At 32.4% G+C, this 23,866-nt stretch overlaps 1 protein-coding gene across 1 annotated transcript in view; it reads right to left on the bottom strand.

The window, feature by feature from the left end:
- LOC127698513 (uncharacterized) overlaps window positions 1-23,574 on the bottom strand; it is a 49,622-nt gene extending 26,048 nt beyond the window's left edge. The window contains exons 1-3 of the mRNA XM_052202025.1: window positions 23,531-23,574; window positions 6,835-6,873; window positions 4,605-4,698 (exon numbers count right to left, since the gene is read on the bottom strand). Of these exons, the coding sequence (XP_052057985.1) occupies window positions 4,605-4,675 (71 nt within the window). The 5' untranslated portion in view covers window positions 4,676-4,698; window positions 6,835-6,873; window positions 23,531-23,574. The remainder of the gene's footprint in view (window positions 1-4,604; window positions 4,699-6,834; window positions 6,874-23,530) is intronic.
- Between the last annotated feature and the right edge of the window lie 292 nt (window positions 23,575-23,866).

Below are 23,866 nucleotides of genomic sequence, written 5' to 3'. Positions count from 1 at the left end.
TTAAAATCTGGTAATATTTAGATAGCTCATATTCGGGGCTTTCATTTGATACCCTACATGAATATGTACTGAACTCTAGCATATTGGTAGACCTCATTAAGTGTATGGTATTGTATTCCTAGTACTTTATGTCGACCATCTTTAATTTGGTGGCCATATTAGATTTTTTTTCGTGACTCAAAATCCAAAACGAAAACCGAAAGTGTTGTGAATAAAGTTATCAGTGTTTTTAAAGATGGATTACGCCTGAAAGATATACAAGTGGTCTCAGCGGAAAGAAAGAAAACGGCAAATAAAAAGAAGCATGGTGTTGTGGTAGCTAAGTTAAAGTCAAGTGCAGAAAAACGTAAAGTGTTGGAAAAGAAAAGAGAGCTAAAACAGCCGAGAAATTTCCAGGACGTTTTTATCGAAAATGATATACCGAAAGCACAGAGGCTAATGAACAACAACTTGCGCAATATAGTGAAAGCAATTGGCATGAATAAGCTAGAAATGAGAGGAACAAGGGTTTGTCCAACATCAAATGATAATCGTGTGTTTAAGGAGAAAAGTCCTGTCGTAGCTGGTAAAAGCGATGTCAATCAAGTAAATGGACAAACAAGAACGCAACCAGCAAATAATAATTCTGGACGTGGTAGAAATGGTGGCGTCAGAGGTCGAAATGGTAAAAGAAGAGGGTATTAGGTAAAATGTGGATTTTGGAATACTGACTGCAAACGGGATAAATTTAACCTTTTAACCGATATTATAACACACTGTAATCTGCATATAGTTGGACTGCCGGAAACACACTTAAGAGGAAATGATTCTATTGTAATAAATGGATATCAATGGTTTGGCCATAAGCGAAATAATATACACAAACGGGCGAAATGTGGATCGGGTGGTGTTGGTGTTTTAGTCAGGAACGATTTTGCTGATCAGTTTTAATAGAAATTGTCGAAAGCAGTAAAGATGGAATTATGTGGATTCGATTTACTGAAAAAAAAACTGTGTCCAAAACTGTTTTCTACATACCAGGCGTAGACTCCTTACCAGAACGACATGTAGTTGATTTCAAATGTAATACGTATGGAAGTATATTCTGTGATTTTTTATCTGATGTAAGCTGTTGTATACTTAATGGCTGAAATATGACTCAAAATGGTTTTACGTACGTATTTACTCGAGGATCTGGTGTAGTAGATTACTGCATAGTACCTTACGAAAGGTTACAGCATTTTGAAAAGTTTAGTGTAAATCGTGCAAGTACTTTAGTCGACACTGTAAATGGTATCGGAAAATATGACTTAAAAGGAATTGTTCTAGACCATTCTATGTTATCATGAGAGATGTCACTAGACTTTGAAGTGCCCAAAATAACACCATAATACCAAAAAAACTGTGAAATCAAAATACGACATACAAAACATACCTCAGGACTTTTCATTAAATTCGGAAGTTATTTGTGACTTAAACAAACTTATTTTATACCTTGAAAACTCAAATAAGTCACAAAACGAATTAGACCAGATGTATTGTGAATTTATTAAAGTGGTAAAAACAGAGATGTCAAGTAAACTTCCGTGTAAAACATATATTACAGATGGATTTAATAACAAACGCCGTAGATGCAAAAAGCCATGGTGGAATGAGGAACTGACCGTTTAATGGAATTGTGTCTGTAGTGCTGAAAAAATATGGATTAAAGCAACCTGTAATAAAAGCACGTTACGTCGTGATTATGTCCAAAAAAGTAAACAGTTCGAAGTTCGATAAAGCGTGTCAACGTTCCAAACGCAAATACTGGTAAAGTATGCAAGAGGAATTAAAGAATTCAGAAGATAATCCGAAAGAATTTTGGAGGAAAATCGGGAAAATTGGAGTAGGAAACAACAGGCAAAGTATTCCAATGGAAGTAAAAATGGAAGATAATTCAATATGTACCGATCCGAAAATTGTTTTAAATAAATGGAAGTGTGATTTTTCAAATATGTTAAATTCTGGAAATTTGTATGAAGCTACCGAAAATGATGATAGCAGTTGCATAATAACCGATGATATTCTTGATAGTGAAATAACGAGTGAAGAAGTTCTCAATATTTTAAAATTGTCAAAAGCGGGAAAATCTCCTGGTTGTGATGAAATTCCGATGGAGATGTATAAAAATCTGACAGCTATAAACGCCCTTACTCAAGTGTTCAATATTTGTTATAATACCGGAATGATACCGGAGCTATGGAGTAGAGGGATAATCACCCCGATACCAAAGAGTTTGACTTCCGACCCTCGAGACCCGATGTCTTACATAGGAATAACATTGGCGCCAACTTCATATAAACTGTATTGCGGAGTACTGAATTCAAGGTTAACTGTAAAGCTTGATGAACTAAATTTTATACATGATGAACAAAATGGCTTTAGGTCTAATCGTAGTACTATTGATCATTTGTCAACAATTACTAATATTATTGAAACAAGAAAAATGTGTAAACTATCAACTTTTGCAGCTTTTATTGATTTCAAAAAAGCGTATGATACTGTAAACAGATTTTTATTATGTTGTAAACTTGAGTCAATAGGAATAAGTTGTAAAATGTTGAATGCTTTAAAATCTTTATATCATAAAGTACAGTCATGTGTTAAAATTAATGGGAATTTAACCCAATGTTTTGATGTTAAATGTGGTCTAAAACAAGGGTGTGTGTTATCGCCCATTTTATTCAATATTTTTATTAATAATTTAGTAAATGAAGTTAAAAGTTTAAATGTTGGTATTCCGCTAGAGGAAGAGAAAATATGTATTTTGCTCTATGCTGATGATATTGTTTTACTTGCTTATAATGAATCAGACTTACAAAGGCTCTTAGATGTTTTACATATGTGGTGTCATAAAAATGATATTAGTGTTAATTTAAGTAAATCTAAGATTATTCATTTTAGAACACCTTCATCTCCAAGGTCTATTTATAAATTTATGCTTGGTAATGATAATATTGAAATTGTTACACAATATACGTACCTTGGTTTACATCTTACAGAATTTTTAAATTATGATTTAATGGCAAAAGCTATTGCCAAGTCTGCAAGTAGAACTCTTGGGTTATTGATCGCAAAATGTAAATCAAATGGTGGTTTTTATTCCTCTACTTATACAAAGCTTTTTGACACACTTGTATGGTCAGTCATCGATTATGGTGCTTCAATATGGGGAACAAGAGAACTCTCTTGCATAAATGCAGTTAAAAACAGAGCGATGAGATGTTTTATGGGTGTAGGAAAATATACACACCAAACTTATCTCTGTGTGGTGATATGGGCTGGATTCCATGCAATGTGAAGCAATGGACACCTGTTTTTAGATTATGGTCCAGATTTTGTAAAATGGACAATAATAGATTGAACAAACGAGTATTTATGTGGTCATATAAGTATGGAAATAAACCAATTAAAAATTGGTGCTTCAGAGTAATGACGAAGTTTAAAGAGTATAATCTTGAACCATATTGTAATTGTGATATATTATTAACTAAAAATTTAATTAAGGATATAGAATGCTTAGCTATTGATTTATTTAAAACGGAATGGCATAATAAGTTGGTTTCGAATGAATATGCCAAACTACGTACTTATAAATTATTTAAAACAGAATTTAAGGTAGAAAATTATATTTGTAAAACTATTGCAGGAAAATATAGAAGTGCTTTTGCAAAATTTCGCTGTGGTGTTGCGCCCCTAAAAATTGAAACGGGCCGGTATCAGAACTTACCTATTAATGATAGAATATGTTTTAATTGTACTATATGCAGATTTTCGTGCTGTATTGTTTAGTCTTGCTAATTCTTTTTGTCATGATTTTAATAGTATGTCAGATGACGATAAATTTGTATTTTTATTTAGTGATGAAAATGTTTACTTTTATACTGCCAAAATCTGCTATGATATTTTATTGAAAAATGTTTATCATATTCTTAAAATGTATACTTTTATTATGTTTTATGTTTTATATTTTATGTGTGTATACATATAATTATGTAAATGTATATATCATTTTTATAGTCTCTCATAACTCTTTTTAGAGTGGCTCTTGTTTTATATGTGAAGTTGTAATATTATGTAAATGTTTTATAAGAGGTGAGACTCAAATAAAATATTGTCTTGTCTTGTCTTGTCCAAAACTGGTCATTAGTAGCATAACTAACATTGTGTAAAGTTTCATGGTTTTACCATAAAGTGTTCATACTGATATCAGCGGGATTACACACTGCGAGTATTATTCGATATCTCACATACTGATGTTCAGTGGTTGTCGTTTGTTGATGTGGTTCATAAGTGTTTCTCGTTTTTTATATAGATTAGACCGTTGGTTTTCCTGTTTGAATGGTTTTACACTAGTCATTTTTGGGGCCCGGCTTCATAGCTTGCTGTTCGGTGTGAGCCAAGTCTCCGTGTTGAAGGCCGTACTTTGACCTAAAATGGTTTACTTTTACAAATTGTGACTTGGATGGAGAGTTGTCTCATTGGCACTCATACCACATCTTCTTATATCTAGGTATGTATCTCAAACGTGCATGCTCTCTATTGTCTTTTCTTGCGTTATGAAAATGAGCTTTACTTTCACCTACCATTTTGAAATTGAAATAACAGCAACTACAAGCAGAGAAAATACAGCCACTGAAATGCTGAGTTTCATCATCCATTCTGTGTGTTCTTTATCGTCTAAATGAGAAAAAAAACTTAACTTGGTTGTTGTTTGTTTGATGAAGATTAGAAAATTGAAGTTAGACCAAATCTTAAGAGAAAAGGCATATTTGTGTAATGTGGCTTCATCAAAGTTTCCTTTTGTATCCCAAGGACTGCGGTAATAAAAGAAGAACTGAATATTCACATCTATTTCAACTCTGTGTCCCTTTTTCAATATTAGAATGCAGATAAAGGGTACGATTCACCAACGAAATCACTATCATGCAAGAAAACAGGTTGACCGATGTACATCGAAGCTTACAATTTTTCGCAATTAAAAAGTGTTAAAAGCGTTTTATTTTTCAGTCATTTATTAAGCTTATTGTCAAGTTTTTTTTGTTTTTTTTTTAAATCAAAGAAACTAGAACACACCCGCGAAATCGCGGGCATTAGAGCGTAATTGAAAGTATTTAAACTGTTTTAGGATGAATTTTTGTAAAAGATTTATGACTGGAGAATTTCAGGATAGGTATCAAAAGTCATCGGTACTTGGGGATAGGACAATTTTTTTTAGCCCTCCCCCTTTTTCCAAAGTCCGTTAATTTTTTTGTCTGTTTTTCTGTATACTATGAACATACATATACGTTGAATAAAGTGTATTTGCTATTTACTATCAATTCCAAGTTTACTATCCACGGCGGTCACTGATATATTATATAGACTAAGAGACTATCCACGGCGGTCACTGATATATAATATAGAGACTTTCTATATAATATATCAGTGACCGCCGTGGATAGTAACTTGGAATTGATAGTAAATAGCAAATACACTTTATTTATAGTATATGTATGATCATAGTATACATAAAAACGCGAAAATAATAGTCTTGTCCCCAATGAAAATTATGTGTAATTTTAAAATAGTCCTAAACGGAAGTCTTTTCTATGACTTAAAAGTCTGTCCGATGACGGAAACAATATCCGGACGCCTTTATTTTCGTTTTCCTCCCAAAATTACCCAAACTGAATAATCATAAGAGAGGATGACGAATGCGACTATGCATGGTACCTGTAGGACACAGAGGCATGATGATTAATTTATTGTGGAAGGAAGAGAAGCGACACACAAAATGAGGTCTTCTCGTTTAATAGTATAGATAGTACCGAAAACAGTCAAAATATAAAACTTGTTTTTCTCTCATTTTAAACACATTAGTAATAAACGTTTCTTGTTTATTCGTCAAATAAGTAACGATGACTTGAAGGCCAAATGATAAAAAAATAGATTTGAGTCCTCTTAGATCGGTACTTTGTGTCTTTCGTCTTTTTTGGGTTTTTCCTCTTTGCTTTTTTTTTATGCTTTTTGCTGATCTGATGCTCTTAAGTTGTGATATTACACAACGGGCGGTCCAAGGTTATGAATGGGTTGAGCGCGTTAACCTTGTCGCATTTTATATGTGCCTGTTCAAATTCACGTCACATTACTGAAAGTCTATTTTATAAAAAGGACACGGCTTTGAATAAACAAAGGACTGCAGATTTTAGTGTGATGACGCCACGAGATACAGATCTGAGGAAAGGAAACAGATTTGAGGCTGGACAAAGGACCATATATATGAGTGTCATGACGCCACGGGACACAGATTTGAGGCTAGACATAGATTTGACTCTAAATGTGGTTTTACATAGTACGATTTTCCACCCGATTTCCATCTGATTTTTTACCTATAATTTCGTTTCGACAAAAATCGCACCGTCTGAACGCTAAAATCGGATGTCGCTTGATAATCGAATGAAAATCGTATAGTGTGAACAGAACGTTGTACGATTTACATGTGGGACGGTATAAAATCGGATAGAAAATCACACCGTGTGAACGCACCTTAAAAAATATATGATATATACTGTCATATAACTGTGCAACCACCTTAACTTTTACCTAAGAATTCAATTTTGCAAATAAACAAACCAATAGTATGAAAATATGTTTGTAAAATGTTACTGCGAAAAGCACTTTGAAAAGTTGATTGTCTTGTTCTCTCTTTGTTTTAAAGATTTTCATGCAAACGATTTAATACCTGTTTTCAAATTATCTTGCTCTGTTCCATGAATTATTCTGGATTCGGTAAATCAATACAAATATCTTATGCTGTAAAATATTTGTTCTTACCTTTCTTGTGATCTTTAATTCCTGTGTCTTTTGTTGTACCTAGATATCATAAAAGATGTTATAAATTGTTTGATATAATTGTTGAAATCCTTCACCAGTCAAATCGGTTCCTTGAATAGATGACTATCCAGTGTGGGATTTGCTCATTGTTGAAGGCCGCACGGTGAACTATAGTAACTTAAATCCAATTCAATTGAACTTTGGTGGAAAGTTGTCTCATTGGCAATTGTACCACGTGTCTTTATTTTATATTCTCTAATGAGTATACATATTAGAGTGGAAAAGTGACCATCACTATCAAAACACTACACAAGCTTTAGCTTTTCATTGTTGCATGTTGTTTATATTACCTCAAATGTTGTGTTTTATGGTATCATATTTATATTTTTGAGTTGTTGTGGTCGTCGTCTCTCGATTGTTGCGATTTGATATTCTTGTAACAAGGTTGAATTGATATTAAAGTCTTTTAGTCTTTCTTCAGTAAACATATCACATTGGCTCACAACATACACACAAATCGTTGGACGCACAAAACAAGATAAAAAGGACCGTTAAAACTATCTAAAAAATTAATAGTTTTTTTATATATTTAAGTCTGTTGAAACCGTAAATGAATTGAAACTATAGATAGATTTCCTTTGCATGACTTTTTAAGAATTGCAAAGATTGAATGATAGTTGCTAAATATCCAATGAAAAAATACTGCACACATATAACATAATACTTCTAAAATTTTCATTTGACTACGTAGACAAGGACAATGGACGGAAAACTACAATTGCAACCAGCAAAAATTATTTTTCAAGAAAAGGCAGTATTTTGTCTCAAGCTAAAATAACCACAGGCCAAGCAGATATCTTATTTAGTACCGTTATCCTTTGTCCAAACATTTTCTTTTATTCCTATAATTGGTTTTCAAAACCACTGATGAGACATGAACATTTAAAACATGTATAAATGCATCAAGCAACTATGTTTTTATTTGTAATTTTGATATACTGCTACTGTGTTGATGAGAATAACCAACAGCCTATATGTTTATACTAGTAAAACAAAACACAAAAATAATAATAGCAGGCAAAAACCAACGAAATTTTACCCTATAATCAGAATGTTTTGAAAACAGGAAATCATAGAAGGCTCAGTTTGGGTAATTTCTTACCTAATATACATGTATCAAGCTAGGTGTATGCAACTATAGGTCACCGTACGGCCTTCAACAATGAGAAAAACAAACACCGTATAGTTAGCTATAAAAGCCCGAAATGACAAAATGGAAAACAATCCAAGAGAGAAAAACCAACAGCCCGATTTATATTCAAAAGGATAAACGAAAAACAAATTTGATAGTCGGCGACTAACGACACCCCCTGAATTACAGGCACCTGACTTGGACCGAAACACAGAGTGTGGTGTGGTTCAACATTTTTGCAAGCTCTCAATCCTCTCCTAACCTGGAACAGTGGTGCTACAGCACACCATAAGAACCAACTATTATAAACTGTTGGCACAGAGATATGTCTCACCATTATGCAATTTTGCTTGTACAACACAAATGTTGAAACTTAAATATACAAACTATGCAAACCATTCAAAGTCAATGAACCATGACTGAAAGTGCACGACCAAATGACTTCCGTTGTAAAGAGAAATGTAAATGCTAATACAGGTGCATACAAAATACCATTAATTTAAAAATTGTTCCCTTTAAATGGACCTAAATTCAAACTTTTTCATGTAAACTATGAAAAAGTTTCAGAAAATATACCATGACTGAGGGGGTGGGGCCAAATATTCTCCATGAGATGTGCCAATGCTAATGCAACTACTTACCAAATATCATTGACCTACCACTAGTGGTTCACCTTAAACTGACCTAATCACAAAATACATTGTTGACGCCGTCGACGCAACTGAAAACATAAGTCTCGCTATATCGACTTCCTAGAGGAGAGACACAAATCAGTTAAACGCTATTATCAATAAAACGGATGCGGTAGTTGTTAATAATTTCTTAAAACAAAGGCATGTTATAGTTTATATATAGGAAGCATTTTAAAATAAACGTGTTTACACGAATTCAGTTTTCTAGGTCGCGGAGTCTGTTTAGAAACAAATGATTTCGGACCGAAGAAAAGTCAAGGTGGAAAAGCAGCGGTTTGATATTTAAAGCTGTTGCTTATCAATCGTTTTTAATTGCTTTAATTCTATTTTGATTAACTTATTTTGTTACCTCTGACTAACAGATCTATAATTTTTTCGGGACATTTAAACTGTATTTGGTTGCTCGAAAAAAAAAACAGTTTCAATAAGAGAGTTGTTTGCAAAGCCATGATGAAAATGGATCGGTAAGTTACGTCAGCGTGAAACATAGCAGACATCTTCGATACAAAATTATAATAATTAGCTACAAAGTGTCTTAGGCTGTAGTTTATATAAATATATCGATATTTCAGGATAAATTGAGAATATTATCAGATTATTTTACATGGCATTTTTCATATCAGATGTATTATCAGCCCAAGTATTGAACCTTGGGCTGACAATACATCTGATATGAAAAATGACATGTTATTATCTTTTTATCATATGCTTCAAGAATGGAGAAAAATAAGAGTTTAATATATTGATCCATTTAAGTTGTTCTCAAGTAGAAGTTCAAAAAGTGAAAAGTTTACGGACGACGGACGCCAAATGTTATACATCCGATAAGAAATCTTTCTATCATATGCAACAGAGGAACACAACAACAGTATAATATATTGTTTTATTACATTGGTAGCAATGAATTACATTGATTTCCCAGTCAAATAAAAACCGATAATTTCACATGTGAAATAAACGTGGTTATTTCACTCTCTGACGTCATACAACAATAGGCGTTGTCAAGACGTCGATCATGTCGGATCAAAACAAATTGTGAATGCGTAGAAAAAAGATATAGTTCCTTACAATTTTTACATTAATTTCATTAAAAAAGCCATTTGCCAATGTAATAAAAAGAATAACTAATCAAAGAATTCAAATATCGAAAAATATTCAACTCGTGACTGAACAACACTGATAATTAACTCATGCGCTACGCGCATTCTTGAATTAATGTGTTGTTCGGTCACTCGTTGAATATTTTTCTCTATTTGAATTCTTCGATTAGTTATTCTATAAATATTGACGATAAAAAAAAAATCAACAAAACATAATAAACACTGTTTGGAAAAGTCAACATTTGTAAAGTAACTTGCTAAATTATGCTGGAAACTTTGCAAAATGCATTTATTGTATCATTTGTTTTGCATTTTACATAATATATTTTCCAGTTTCCTAATATTTGTTTTGTACCCTACTTTGTGTTTTCACTGAAAACGTACCATTGAGGTGTATTTTCCGGAATTTGCCGTGTAACGTCGGAATGTCATGCGATAATAGCCGGAAGCAGTTGATAACTTTTTCATATCAGCCCACTAAGCACCATTTCGGAAAATATGGAATTCACGTAAATTTAATGCTATTATCATACTGTAAAAATTATAAGTTATTTACTCTAAGTATATGATAATAATCGTTATATATATATATATATATATATATATTCATTGTTTCGTTTGGGCTTGTATAATATTTTCCTTCGGGTTTATATGATTCGTTCATCCTATTTCGACTCTTCAAAATTCAAGAGTCTATCCTAAATTGAGGTAAATTATATGGCCTTCCAAATACCGTTTTGATTCGTAACATCACTGAAGAGACATTAATTTTCGAAATCCGGATATGGTGTACTAATTTTTGCACCTTTTGTTAGCGGTATACCATCTTTTCCGCAAGTTTATTGTTTTCTGTTTGGTATTAAATTAATAAATAAGATCCATTTTGTTACATCTGGTGATCCGTTTATTTGGCAATCGCCAATAGGTTCAGCAGGGTTTAAGAACATCCGTTGTTCGATCTGCAAGTCAAATGCGTTTTGTTAAAATATACTTTCACTTTTTTGGTCTTTTGGAAAATGTTGTTTGTGTTGTATTTAGACCCCTCTACCAAGAAATTTGTTTTGTATGCACACGTATAAAAATTGCGGTTTTTATCCAACGCAATCATAGGTTTGAACGTTGTTTTCAATTTATACTTGTACATATTTATTGTATATATGTATTGTATATATTTATTGTATATATATATACAAGTCTAATATACATATAGAATGAAAGGGGCACTTGATAAAATGTAAGTGTACTTATATTGTTTACATCTATATTCTCAATGTTCGACCTCATGATGTACTGAATCTAACAAATAATCTATGAGTCAAAAGCTTTAAAGATTTATTTGGCTGTAAATTTGTCATGGCATTTATTGCAACAAAGAAACACAACCAACTTGTCAATCAAAACTTGATGACGATTAAATTACTGAAGGGCCATCCAGCAGTAACAAAGTTATATTAGGAGCCACTGGGCAATCCATAGCAGCATAAAGTAAATTTGGCCAGTCCATTCACAATACATAAAAACACCAAGCTCAGTCTGTTATATATGCCATGACGCTGGTTCTATAATAATTCTTTCAGAACTGAAACGATAAATGAAAAGCAGCAGAGAATATTCATCATGGGAAAATGGGAGGGCGGGTTAATTCTGTAGCTTTGGCCAAGCTCCGTGTAAGGTTTGAATCCAAATTACAAATCAACCTTGGGTAAAATGCACGGACTAAATTTCGCGGTATATATATACTAATTAGCATATGAAAGTGACCAGTAAAAATAAATCGGACAGACCGTGAATTAAAATCATACCAAGTTTTATAATTACAATAACTGAAATTATTTATTACTGAATTAAATTCCATTATTGTATATATATATATATATATATATAATTATACATATAGATTGAAAGGGGAGCCTAGATAAAATGTAAGTGTACTTATATTGTTTACATCTGTATTCTCATTGTTCGACCTCATGATGTACTGAATCTAACAAGTAATCTATGAGTCAAAAGCTTTAAAGAAAATAAGATTTATTTGGCTGTAAATTTGTCGTGGCATTTATTACAACAAAGAAACACAACCAACTTGTCAATCAAAACTTGATGACGATTAAAATACTGAAGGGCCATCCAGCAGTAACAAAGTTATATCAGGAGCCACTGGGTAATCCATAGCAGCATAAAGTAAATTCGGCCAAAATTACCAGTTAAGTAACCAGTTAAGCAAATGGAAATCCGCCATGAAATTTACCGCATGACAAATTTAACAGCAAGAATCAACAAATTTCAAATAACATAAACATCAACATCAAGTTAAATTCAATACAATCAACATCATTCAAATTTTAATTGATAAACTGAATAATTTGCTCTCAACATTTGAAGCTAGTTTATTCATTGTTAGGGAAAACCAAACAATGAGGAAATTGTAAAAACATTTCCAGAGCACCTTGAATCTGATTTAAGAATATATCAATACCGATGAAGGAAAGTTGCAGCCCATCTTCACAAAAAAGGCCAACATGCTTATCCTCAAAATCTGTATGTTTAATTACGTAACCTCTTATTTTAAGCAAATATGAACGCACCCCCTATTTATTCTCCGCCTGGTAGTTTCCATAGCTCCAGTGTTATTAGAGAACTTCCATTTAAATCTAGGTAAAATACTTGACCACACTAATGCAGTGCCAGATAATATCTTTGAGAGAATGTTTATGGCAAACTTCATATGACAGAGTAATTCTCCCCAATGTCATTACCCCCACAGTGAAGAATAACAGCAAACGGAATACTTCTCCAATTAATAATTATACATTGTACCAAACTAACCAAATTCTGCCATTTCATACCTGACATACCGATCCAAATTAACTGACATCCAATTTTCTCTAATCCAAGCGATGCACCTACTGGCCTAAATTGAGCTTGATACTTTGCTCTTGTGACAATTGAAGAGCCAATTACCCAAATATCTTTCAGGTACCCTGAAATTAAGTTTTTTAATACTATACGAGGTGTGTTCTTATATAACCTTTGTAAGCAGCTGATTTCCATCGACCTTTCATTTTAATACTATTTTCATCTAAACCATCAAGAAAAGACTGTGTTGCAGCTCCAATACGTAATGAATGTGTATTAAATTCAGAAGGATTGTAACCTAGAAAGGCAAGGGTTTTCTTTAAAATATTAGCAAGCTGGTACCTAGTTAGAGTTTTTTCATTTGCATGACAAAATATATGTCCATCATTTTTATGTCTCATGGCAAGGTAGTCTGACATCAACTGAACAGGACAAACCGAACTAGTTTTATGATCGTGACTGAATTGCCCAGCTGATCAGTCTTAAAAGAAGGAATTGTAATATTAAGTGACCCTTAATTAGTATCAAATGATATATTGGATCGTTTTACAATATGGTTCTCATTAAAAAAATCGATTTTTGAAATTTCTCCAACACGAAGAAATCCAAAAAAATGCAACTGAAAATGAAGCTTTAAATAAACATGTTTCATATACTGAAAAACAAACTAATTTCAGTGCATCTAAAAGTCTAGTTAATATATCAATACTAATAGGCTTACGCCAGTCGTGTCGCTTATCTAAACGGAGCATGCCACTGAGCTTCTTTTGAACTATAAAACAATGAGCGTTGTTCAAAAACCCATTAATTTTATGATAAAAACTAATGCCTGAAAGGTACGCTTTCACAGTAGAATATGAATGTTCTTTCTGAAACGCGTAAGCTATATAATTAACTAAATGTGAAACAGGGCACGGCCATACGTCATTCAAATTTAGTTTATGTTAAAAGTTTTGAAATGAATTTAGTCCATTTTGATACGTAAGCCAAGTATTGGAAGAATTTAAGGCTTCTATTAGGCTCAAAACTACTGGTCTAAAATTGTCCAAAAGTCCGCTGGAACTAAAGTGGTATGTGATTCTGCACATGGAGCCAATTCCTTGTATTTCTGAAATTTTCCACGAGCGATTAAATCAGAAAAAATATTTTTGTAACCAGGAATATGAACAGTTTTTATGTGAAAATTACCCAGCAAGGACCACACTACAATATGTCTAACAAGTGACATAACACGAGGTGATTTTGATGAGCAGGAATTAATCATTTTTACAACAGACTGGTTATAGGAATGAAATATTTTCTTTCTCTGCCACAAACTACCCCACAAATAAATAGATAATGCAATAGTGATCATTTCTAAATAAGTGATGTCTCTGAAAACGTCTTCCTTCCAATTTATAGGCCTAGCTAAATATGACCATTTCCTATGGAACGCCATTACTGTCTTCTTATGTTGATTGTTTAATATGTTCGGTGCTTTATGCATTATGTTCAGAAGTATTTATGTTATGTTCAGTAGTTTTCATATTCTGTTCAGTAGTTTTGACATTATGTTCAGTAGATTTGACATTATGTTCGGTGCTATGGTTATTATGTTCAGTAGTTTCATTATTATATGCAGTGCTATTTAAATTATGTTCGGTACTTCTGACGTTATATTCAGTGCATTTTTCAATATGTTCAGTACCATCGACATTATGTTCAGTAGATTCAATATTATTTGCAGTACATTATGTATTACCTTCAGTGGTCCCGGTTTCTTTATATTCGGTTGATTGTTCATTATGTTCAGTAAAAGCATCAGTATTATACTCGGTTCAATGAACTATATGTTCAGTAGTTGTATCATTATGATGATGCAGTAAAAATCGGGAAATCAATAACGGAAATTGTCGGAAAAAAACGAACGCGGACATTTTTGACGGACGTTTTCTTCATGGACACTTTTACGGGATGGAATGAAAATGGAAGAAATGGAAGCAGTATTTAATTTGTTTGGTTTACGTTCCCACGTTGGCAATTTTCACAAGGAAAAAATAACTCCTGACTTAATTTGTAATATGTCATGATTGATTGATTGTTGTTTTCTGAACGTATAGTGGCAAATATTTCACGCATATTTATGACGGAAAAAAGAAGTTTTAAACAAAAAATAAGAAGTTGCATGCGTTGTCGTTGATACACCATGACCATAGAGAGAAGACAAAAAGACAAACAGCAAAAAAAAAAAAATAATATAAAAAAAATATTCTATAGCTTTTGTATTCCTATAAGGTAACCCCTTTTTGTTGGTTGGTTGTAGCATATTTATCTCATGCAGCGACTTACCGACTTTTAAGAGACCACCAAAAATCTCCTTCTGGATATTCTTATTGTATTCTGTATCCTCCCACGCTAATAGGCGCTTAAATATCAGATATTTATTTGAAATAACGTATTCGTCCACTATTGCAGACAAAGATAATCTTACATTCTTCTCCTGCATTGTGTCAGAAATTATTACAAAAATAATAAAACAGTTCGTGATAGAGTTCAGACAAAAATGACAGCAAAAAGCTCTGCAATAGCAGAAAAACCAGAAAACAACTAGTCATAAATTTCATACATTCAAAAAGCTACATGGAAATTTATGCTGGTATGCAAGGGTATAGATGAAATATTGTACAAAGTGCTACAAATAATGAACATTGAGTATCAGTATGATTGTCATTTTAAAATCATTTATTAAGATTTTTAATCTTCCAAATTCAAGCTGTATACACAAAAACTAACTAGGTCTAAGTGTAAATATGATTACCATAGACTGTCTATTAGACAGGTAATGAAAATCAAAATACAAAGTGCAAAACTTTAATTATGTGAAAATTTTCACCATTTCTGTACAGTTATGGTTCTTATTATTTTAAAGTAATGCATAAAACATGACCCCTTTTGTTTAAAAAGAGACTAGAAACTACCCAAACCAATAACTTAATATCCGTTCTTGAACAGAGCGTTTAAAAACATATTTCTAGATCCACCAAAGATAGCCAGAATGAAGAGGAATAGATTGACATTATCCAGATACAGGTTCAAGGCTAATCCGTGCTACCACGAATTATCATTGATATGGTCATATTTATGAATCAACTTTCTCTATTCTGTAAACCTCATCCACAACCTCATTTATCTTGGGTTATTTCAAATAAATATCTGATATTTAATCTATTAGCGGGGTAGGATGCAGAATACTATAGGAGTATCTGCAAGGAGATTTTTCGTGGTCTCTTAAAAGTCGGTGCATGAGATTATTATGCTACAACCAACCAACAAAAAGGGTTACCTACTAGGAATACAAAAGCTATAGAATATGTTTTTACATTTTATTTTTTGCTGTTTGTCTTTTTGTCTTCTCTCTATGGTCATGGCGTATCAACGACAACGCATGCAACTTCTTATTTCTTATTTAAAAATTCATCCTCTTCGTCATAAATATGCGTGAAATATTTGCTACTGTACGTTCAGAAAACAACAAACAATCAATCAATCATGGCATATTAGAAATTAAGTCAGGAGTATTTTTTCCTTGTGAAATTTGCCAACGTGTCAACGTTAACCATACCAATTTAATACTGCTTCCATTTCTTCCATTTTCCGATTCCTGATCCCGTAAAAGTGTCCATGAAGAAAACGTCCGTCGAAAATATCCGCGTTCGTTTTTTTCTGAAAATTTCCGTTATTGATTTCCCGACTTTCACTGCATCATCATAATGATTCAACTACTGAACATATAGTTCATTGAACTGAGTATAATACTGATGCTTTTACTGAACATAATGAATAATCCACCGAATATAAAGAAACCGGGACCACTGAAGGTTATACATAATGTACTGCAAATAATATTGAATCTACTGAACATAATGTCGATGGTACTGAACATAATGAAAAATGCACTGAATATAACGTCAGAAGTACCGAACATAATTTAAATAGCAATGCATATAATAATGAAACTACTGAACATAATAACCAAAGCATCGAACATAATGTCAAAACTACTGAACATAATGTCTAAATTACTGAATATGAAAACAGAATATGAAAACTACTGAACAAAATATAAATATTACTGAACATAATGCATAAAGCACCGAACATATTAAACAATCAACATCAGAAGACAGTCATGGCGTTCCATAATTTCCCATTAAAATATACACCACATTCACCGTCTTTTCCCCTAGCACTATCGGTAAAGAGATTTAAAACAGAGCTTGACAACCACCCGTCGTCCAAAATATAAGAAATCCCATTATAATTTTCTAAAAATAATTTCCAAATTGAAATATCATTCAAAATATTTTTTGATATTCTGATTAAGTGATGCGGTTTTTTCACTCTCTGGCACGCCATATATAAACGTCTACTGAAAGCACGTCCAGCTGGTAAAGCCCTGGCACAAAAAGCCAATGAACCACATACGGACTAATTGTTTTAAAGTTATCTTTTTATGATTACTTGCATCTTTCAACTTTTGCAGCAATTCAATTCTTTTGTTTTCTTGAATTTGAATTAGCATTTTTTTCGTGTCAATTGTTATAACTAAATATGTTATTCTCGTGATTGGACCTTCGGTCTTGTCCTCGGCTAAAGGAACCCCTAATTCAACACATACATTGAAAAACGTGCTCATTAATGTCCGACACTTGTCGATATTTTCCGCTCCAGCAAATAAAAAATCATCTAGATAGTGTTCAATTTCATTTAGTCCCGATTTTCTTTCTACAGCCCAGTGCAAAAATGAAGAAAACCTATTGAAATGACTACACGAGACCGTTTACCCCATGGGCAATGTTTTCTCTATGAAATACCAATCTTCAATTTCAAAGCCCAAAGAAATCAAACTCTTCAGGGAACATGGGCAATAATCTGAAGGTGGACTTTATATCCATTTTGGCAATTTCCGCTTTAAAACCTAACCTTTTTATCATGTTTACTGCATTGTCAAAAGTTGAATATTTTACTGAAGTATAGAAAACATCAATAAAATCATTGACGCCGCCATTAGCTGGTGAAGACAAATGAGTTACTAAACGAAAACCACCCGTTTTCTTTAGCACAATGCCTATGGGAGAAACTCGTAGATTTGAAATAGGTCGATTATAAAAGGGGTCCACAGTTCTGCCATTTTCCACATGACTTTTTCCTAAGCTAAATTTGGATCTTGTAAAATTGATTTTAAATTTTTGCTTTCATAAGCAACCCTTGGGCCTGTATAATGTGTTCGAAAACCATATTTAAAACCATTATATAATATAATATATTGATTGCTAGCTGTAAAAAAACATAAAATTTGAAATTAGTAAAATTGCATCCGTGGAAATTAGGCCTGCTGACCTTGAAATCTATAACTATAAATCGAAACTGCCGCGCGGTTTTGCAGCACCCTCTCCCCTTTCCTCTCGACATAATGGCTTAAACAAATTAATTACAATGTTAGTCAATTCATTAGTAAAAGATTATATCAATTGTCATTGTTACATCACTAAATTTACGGATTGCATTAATATGAAAAAAGAAATATTTGAACTTTCTTTTTCAAAGTCCAGTGACAGATATTTCAAGCATATTCAGAGTGATAATATCAAACATATAATAACGAAAGATGTAAAAAGAAGGAGATGAGGTATGATTGCCAATGAGACAACTATCCATCAAAGTTCAATGAAGTGGATGAAAGCAAATATAGGCAACCGTACGGCCTTCAACAATGAGATTAAACCAATACCGTATAGTCGGCTATAAAAGGCCCCAACATGAAAAATATGAAACAATTCAATTGAGAAGTATGTTTATTTATAAATATATTAACTACTAGTTCGCTTCGTTTGAGACATCCTTGCCTTAACAATAGTTTATGAAATTATATAAACATTGATGCTGAAAATGATATATATAGCTTACTCACCGGTTACTTAGTACTGCATGATTTGAATTAAAAATAAAATAAATAACATGAACAAATTGTTATAACAACTCGCACTATGATTATAACTATCTACTCAATTAACAAATGAAACATAAGATGATAGCCAAAGAAAAGGTTAGCGACAATTAAAGCAATAACAAAGTTTAGATTCTATAATATTTAACCAAAGAAAAAGTTAGCGACAATTTAAGCAATTAACAAAGTTTGACAATATTTATACAATTGAAATACAAGTTTTACAGTTTAAATTGTATTGAACCACTATTTTTGTAAAACTTTGCTTAATTTTAAAACTAAAAAAAATACTTATCTTTTCTTCTGTTCGGAATTTAGTTTTAATTCTGTAGCTTTGGTCAAACTCCGTGTAAGGTTTGAATCCAAATGACTAATCACCCTGAGGTAAAATGCACGGACTAAATTTCGCGGGCTTAAACTAATGAGCATATGAAAGTGACCAGTAAAAATAAATCGGACAGACCGTGAATTAAAATCATACCAAGTTTTATAATTACAATAACTGAATTTAATTACCGGTATTACTGAATTAAATTCCAATATATTATTATATTGAAAAGTTATAATTTATTATATATTATATACATATAACGTTTAATATGTGTTGGCATGCTACGGATTATGTTCTTCTCGTATAATTTATGATGGCATGATATTAAAACAATAACGGGCGGGATTGTGCTTGATTTTCATATGATAAAGACATAATCTTTCGATCAGTTTAGTTGTGGTCTGGAGCTGGCATGTCAGTACCTGATAGTAGTCCTTTGTTAGTTTATGTTTGATCATTGTCATATTGCTTAGTTTCTTCTGTTACCTATACTGAGTTTTACTGTGCGTATTGCTGTGTGTTTGTTTATTCTACATTGGCTAGAGGTAAAAGGGGAGGGTTGAGATCTCACAAAACTTGTTTAATCCCGCCGTATTTTTGCGCCTGTCCCAAATCAGGAACCTCTGGCCTTTGTTAGTCTTGTGTGACTTTTAATTTTGGTTCATTTATATGTTTCGGAGTTTAGTATGGTGTCCATTTCGCTGAACTAGTATACATTATTGTTTAGGGGCCACCGGAAGCCCGCCTTCGGGTGCTGGATTTTCTCGCTGCGTTGAAGACCCATTGGCCTTTGGCTGTTTTCTGCTCTTTGCTCGGTTTAATGTCTCTAAGACACATTCCTCGTTTCCATTCTCAATTCTATATAACCAAATATACATCAAATCAGGGCGGCATTGGTTATGAAAAATGCAGACATAATTAAGGTTAAAACAAATAGTGCATATATCGAGACTTTTTGTTTCCTCATATAAAACTTTATCAAAGTTGTAAACAATTAACGAATTACAAAGCCAGTCGTTCAGTAGGCCGACGTTTCTGTATAGGGATATTTTCAACAAAAAACTATAGGCTCTCAAGAGCCTGTGTCGCTCATCTGATTCTAATTTGGTTTTGGAAATCATGTGAAAATAGATTAAAATCATAACAGATACCCTTATAATGATACAGTTTATTTTGTCTAGTAACAGTCATTTAATCGTCAATCCTAGCAAGCGGTAGAGATTGTGATAAAGAATTATTTGAAATACATTAATATAAAAAGTATAATTCATGAAAATGAAAAACCATACAATCTCTTTCGTCGTACAAAAAATGTAAGAAGATGTTCAGGAGGGGCAATACAAATCAATGAAAAAAGGTCGATAAAGACATGACCAAAAGTAAAACGAAAAAAACAACCCAAACAACAGTAAACAGAACACTAAAGATTGAACAACACGAATTTAATAGCAATGTTTAGTCATTTTGAATAATGATCGTTTCAAACAAGAATGAATGATTTCAAGATTGCTTTAGAATACATTTTTAGCAGGAGTATGAAACTTAATATTTCAGATAAAAATCATTATTTGGAATGATCAAAAACTAAATGTATTTATAACTAATGAACTCGAAAAACACATATTAGCTGACAGCTGAAATACAGTGGTAACATTTAAAAAAAAAAGAATCGTTCATCTGGATATTGTTTTTTGTCCTTTATTGCAGTCAGTTATGTTATTGCAATTCTGACTTTCACTGGTATATAAGAGATATTGTAAATATTCGTTCAACAACACAGGCAATGAAAAAGGAAAAATTGGCATATGACACATGCCACCAATGTCATTTCAGAAAATTACTTGTACTTTTAAAGATAAATTTTCCATGGGAAAAACTAGAGTTCCCATGGGAAAATTTGAAGTTCCTATGAGAAAATTAAAGTTCCCATGGGAACTATTTTTAAAACTTTCCTCCCATAAAAAAATTTAATTTTCCCATGGGAACAAAACAGTTCCCATGTGAATATATTCTGTTCTCATTAGAAAAGATCAGATGCAGTATTAATTTTTATAGTATAAAAATCATATCATTTTATAGAAAAATAACCGCTTTCATGTGTTTTGGACAAAGACATTTCATTAGTTACATTATCTTCCAAAATAAAGGAATCCATTCATTTCATTTTTAAATATCCAAACTTCTATTCCCCAACATTGCCATCTTTGCTATTCCATTTTATTTTTTTTATCACGTTATTTGTAAAAGGAAGATTTTCTATTTTTTTATAAGCTATGACAATGACAAGACCAATTACTTACATTTCCAGATTATGGTATACAATCATCATGAAATATTAAAAATCTGATGCCAAAAAATGAAAAGAAATATCTTATATAATTTTTGATAGATGGCAAAATGAAATAAAAAAGTTATATTAGATATAAGTAGGTTTGATATAGTAGCATTTTGTTAGGTCTTGTATTGATATTTTTTTTAAATGTTTGCAGTTTATGATCGTTTAGAGCTATCTATTAAAGTTTATGAGATAAAAACGTCATTCATTAGCAATAAATCCTATAACCAGTGTGACAATCTGGCCATTTTGACTTACTTGTAGATATTATTTTGCTGATTTGTTTTGCTTTTTAAAGTTTTGCTCTAACTTCTATAGTTTTTTGACAAAAATACCATAAATACAAAAATGGATAAAAAGTCATTATTCTGGGAACAAACTTCTAAAATGTATAGGTTGACAATTTCGGCCGTGATGACTTATTTTTAGATCTTATTGTGCTGAACATTTTTGCAGTTAATTGTTCATCTCTATCTATAATAGTATTAGCAAAAACTGTAAATATGGAGAACGATCATCTTTTAAGGGCATTAACTACTCTCGGGCGTCAATTGACGATTTCAACTATGTTGACCTAATTGTAGGTCTCACTTTCCTGATCATTTTTGCTATATATTGTTGATCTCTATCTATCTTTGTTATTGTGCTTAACACCTTTGCCATTAACAATTTCTCCCTATCCATAATGGTTCCTGGAAAAATGAAAAAATGTACAAATACAATTTTTCAAGGGGAATGACTCCTACAAGCGGTCAATTGACGATTTCGACCAAGTAGACCTTTTTGTAGATCTTATTTTGTTGAACACTTTTTACAATTTCTCTCTATCTATTATAGTTTCTGCCAAAAAACACAAACAATGAGTAAAATTGGCTTTTCAAGCTATTACGTCATATATAAGATCAATTAGCAATTCATTCATGCTGATTTGCTTGTAGATCATATTTTGCTGAACATATTTACTATCAAAAAATTCTCTGTATCAACTTTAGTTTCCTAAAAAAAATGCAAAAAAGGATAAAACCTTCATTTAAAGGCAATAACACCTATCAGGGGCCATATGCCAATTTCAGCCAAGTTTACTTATTTATTGATTTATTGTTCTGGTCATTTTTACTGTAAAATTTCTCTCGATATGTTATAGTTTTCAAGAAAATACGAAAAAAAATACACTTTTCAGGGGCAATAACTTCAAAACAGGTTGTCCAATTTTTCTGAAAATTCCGCGGGAGATATATACCTTGATCTGTTTATTCATTCTACCCATGTGATTATTTAGCTCTAACTGCTTCAGTTTTTGAGATATAACCCAAAAATTTGTGTACCCCTATGTTTTATTTTGAGCTACAGCGGCCATGCTTTTTGATGAATCAAATCCCCGGATACACTTTTTTAACTACATACCCTGAAGAACATTCAGGTAAAGATTGGTGACATTTGACTTATTAGTTTCCGAGGTGATCATTTAAAAAAAATATTACGACGACGGACGGACGACAGACGAAATACAAACGGATTACGATGATGACGGACGCCAAGTGATTGCCAAAGCTCTCATTGACTTTTAGGCCAAATCAACAGAGAAGAAAAGAAACAAGAGGCTGCCAGATTACATTGACTGCAAACCAGGTTTTCCTGCATGAAAATGATAATTTCAAATATGGACCCCCAAACTGGATCAAGTTAAATAATAATATGAATTTTGTGTAGGGTTCAGAAATAGAAAGGCCAAAATTAATCTAAGTATCACTTTTCGCTACTTAAAGGTCTACAACTCAACAACGATAAAGTTAAAATCGTGAAAATGGAACTTGATCTTCATTTAGTCACAGGAAACAACATATCTAAATTTGAAAAGATTTTGTCAAAGCGTTTTCAAGTTATTGAACGGACAACGCTCGAAGTATCACTTTTCGCTACTTTAAGGTCTACAACTCAACAACGATAAAAGCTAAAATCATGAAAATGGAACTTGACCTTCATTTAGTCACAGGAAACAACATATCTAAAGTCAAAGCGTTTTTAAGTTATTGCACGGATACTGTTTGGCAGGCGCCAGGCCGCCCGACCGCCCGGCCGCCCGACCGCCCGGCCGCCGTATATCACCAAATTAATAACCGATATTTTCCTTTGAAAAGCCGGTTAAAAACCTTAACCTTAAGGTAATAAAATGACCAGTATTATAGATATATTTTAAGAATTACCTTGTTGAGTTGTCTCGGTACGGACAAAGCATCCCACCTCATTGTTGCATCTGCAAAAGTAAACAAGAAGATCTGAATAAATCTTTGTCAAATATAGTTTAAGGTTTTAGTTTTTTATGTATTTTTCAATCTATTCTTTACTTCAGCCATCACAAGGCTTTCCCTTGGGTCAATTTTCTTTTCGCCACCTCTTTCGCCACTTCGATTTTTTTTTTCGTCAACTAATATAAACATATTTTTCGTTTAAAATTTTCCTTCTTTAAAAAAGAAATGATTATATTACTTATGGAATGCCAATGTCCCCATCTGTCTTATTAATTTTTCTATTTCCTGTTG

Source organism: Mytilus californianus, unplaced genomic scaffold, assembly GCF_021869535.1.
Source record: "Mytilus californianus isolate M0D057914Y unplaced genomic scaffold, xbMytCali1.0.p SCAF_4, whole genome shotgun sequence".
NCBI classification, from domain to species: domain Eukaryota; kingdom Metazoa; phylum Mollusca; class Bivalvia; order Mytilida; family Mytilidae; genus Mytilus; species Mytilus californianus.
The sequence above is the reverse complement of the archived record's forward strand: the minus strand, read 5'-3'. Positions and strand labels throughout refer to the sequence as shown.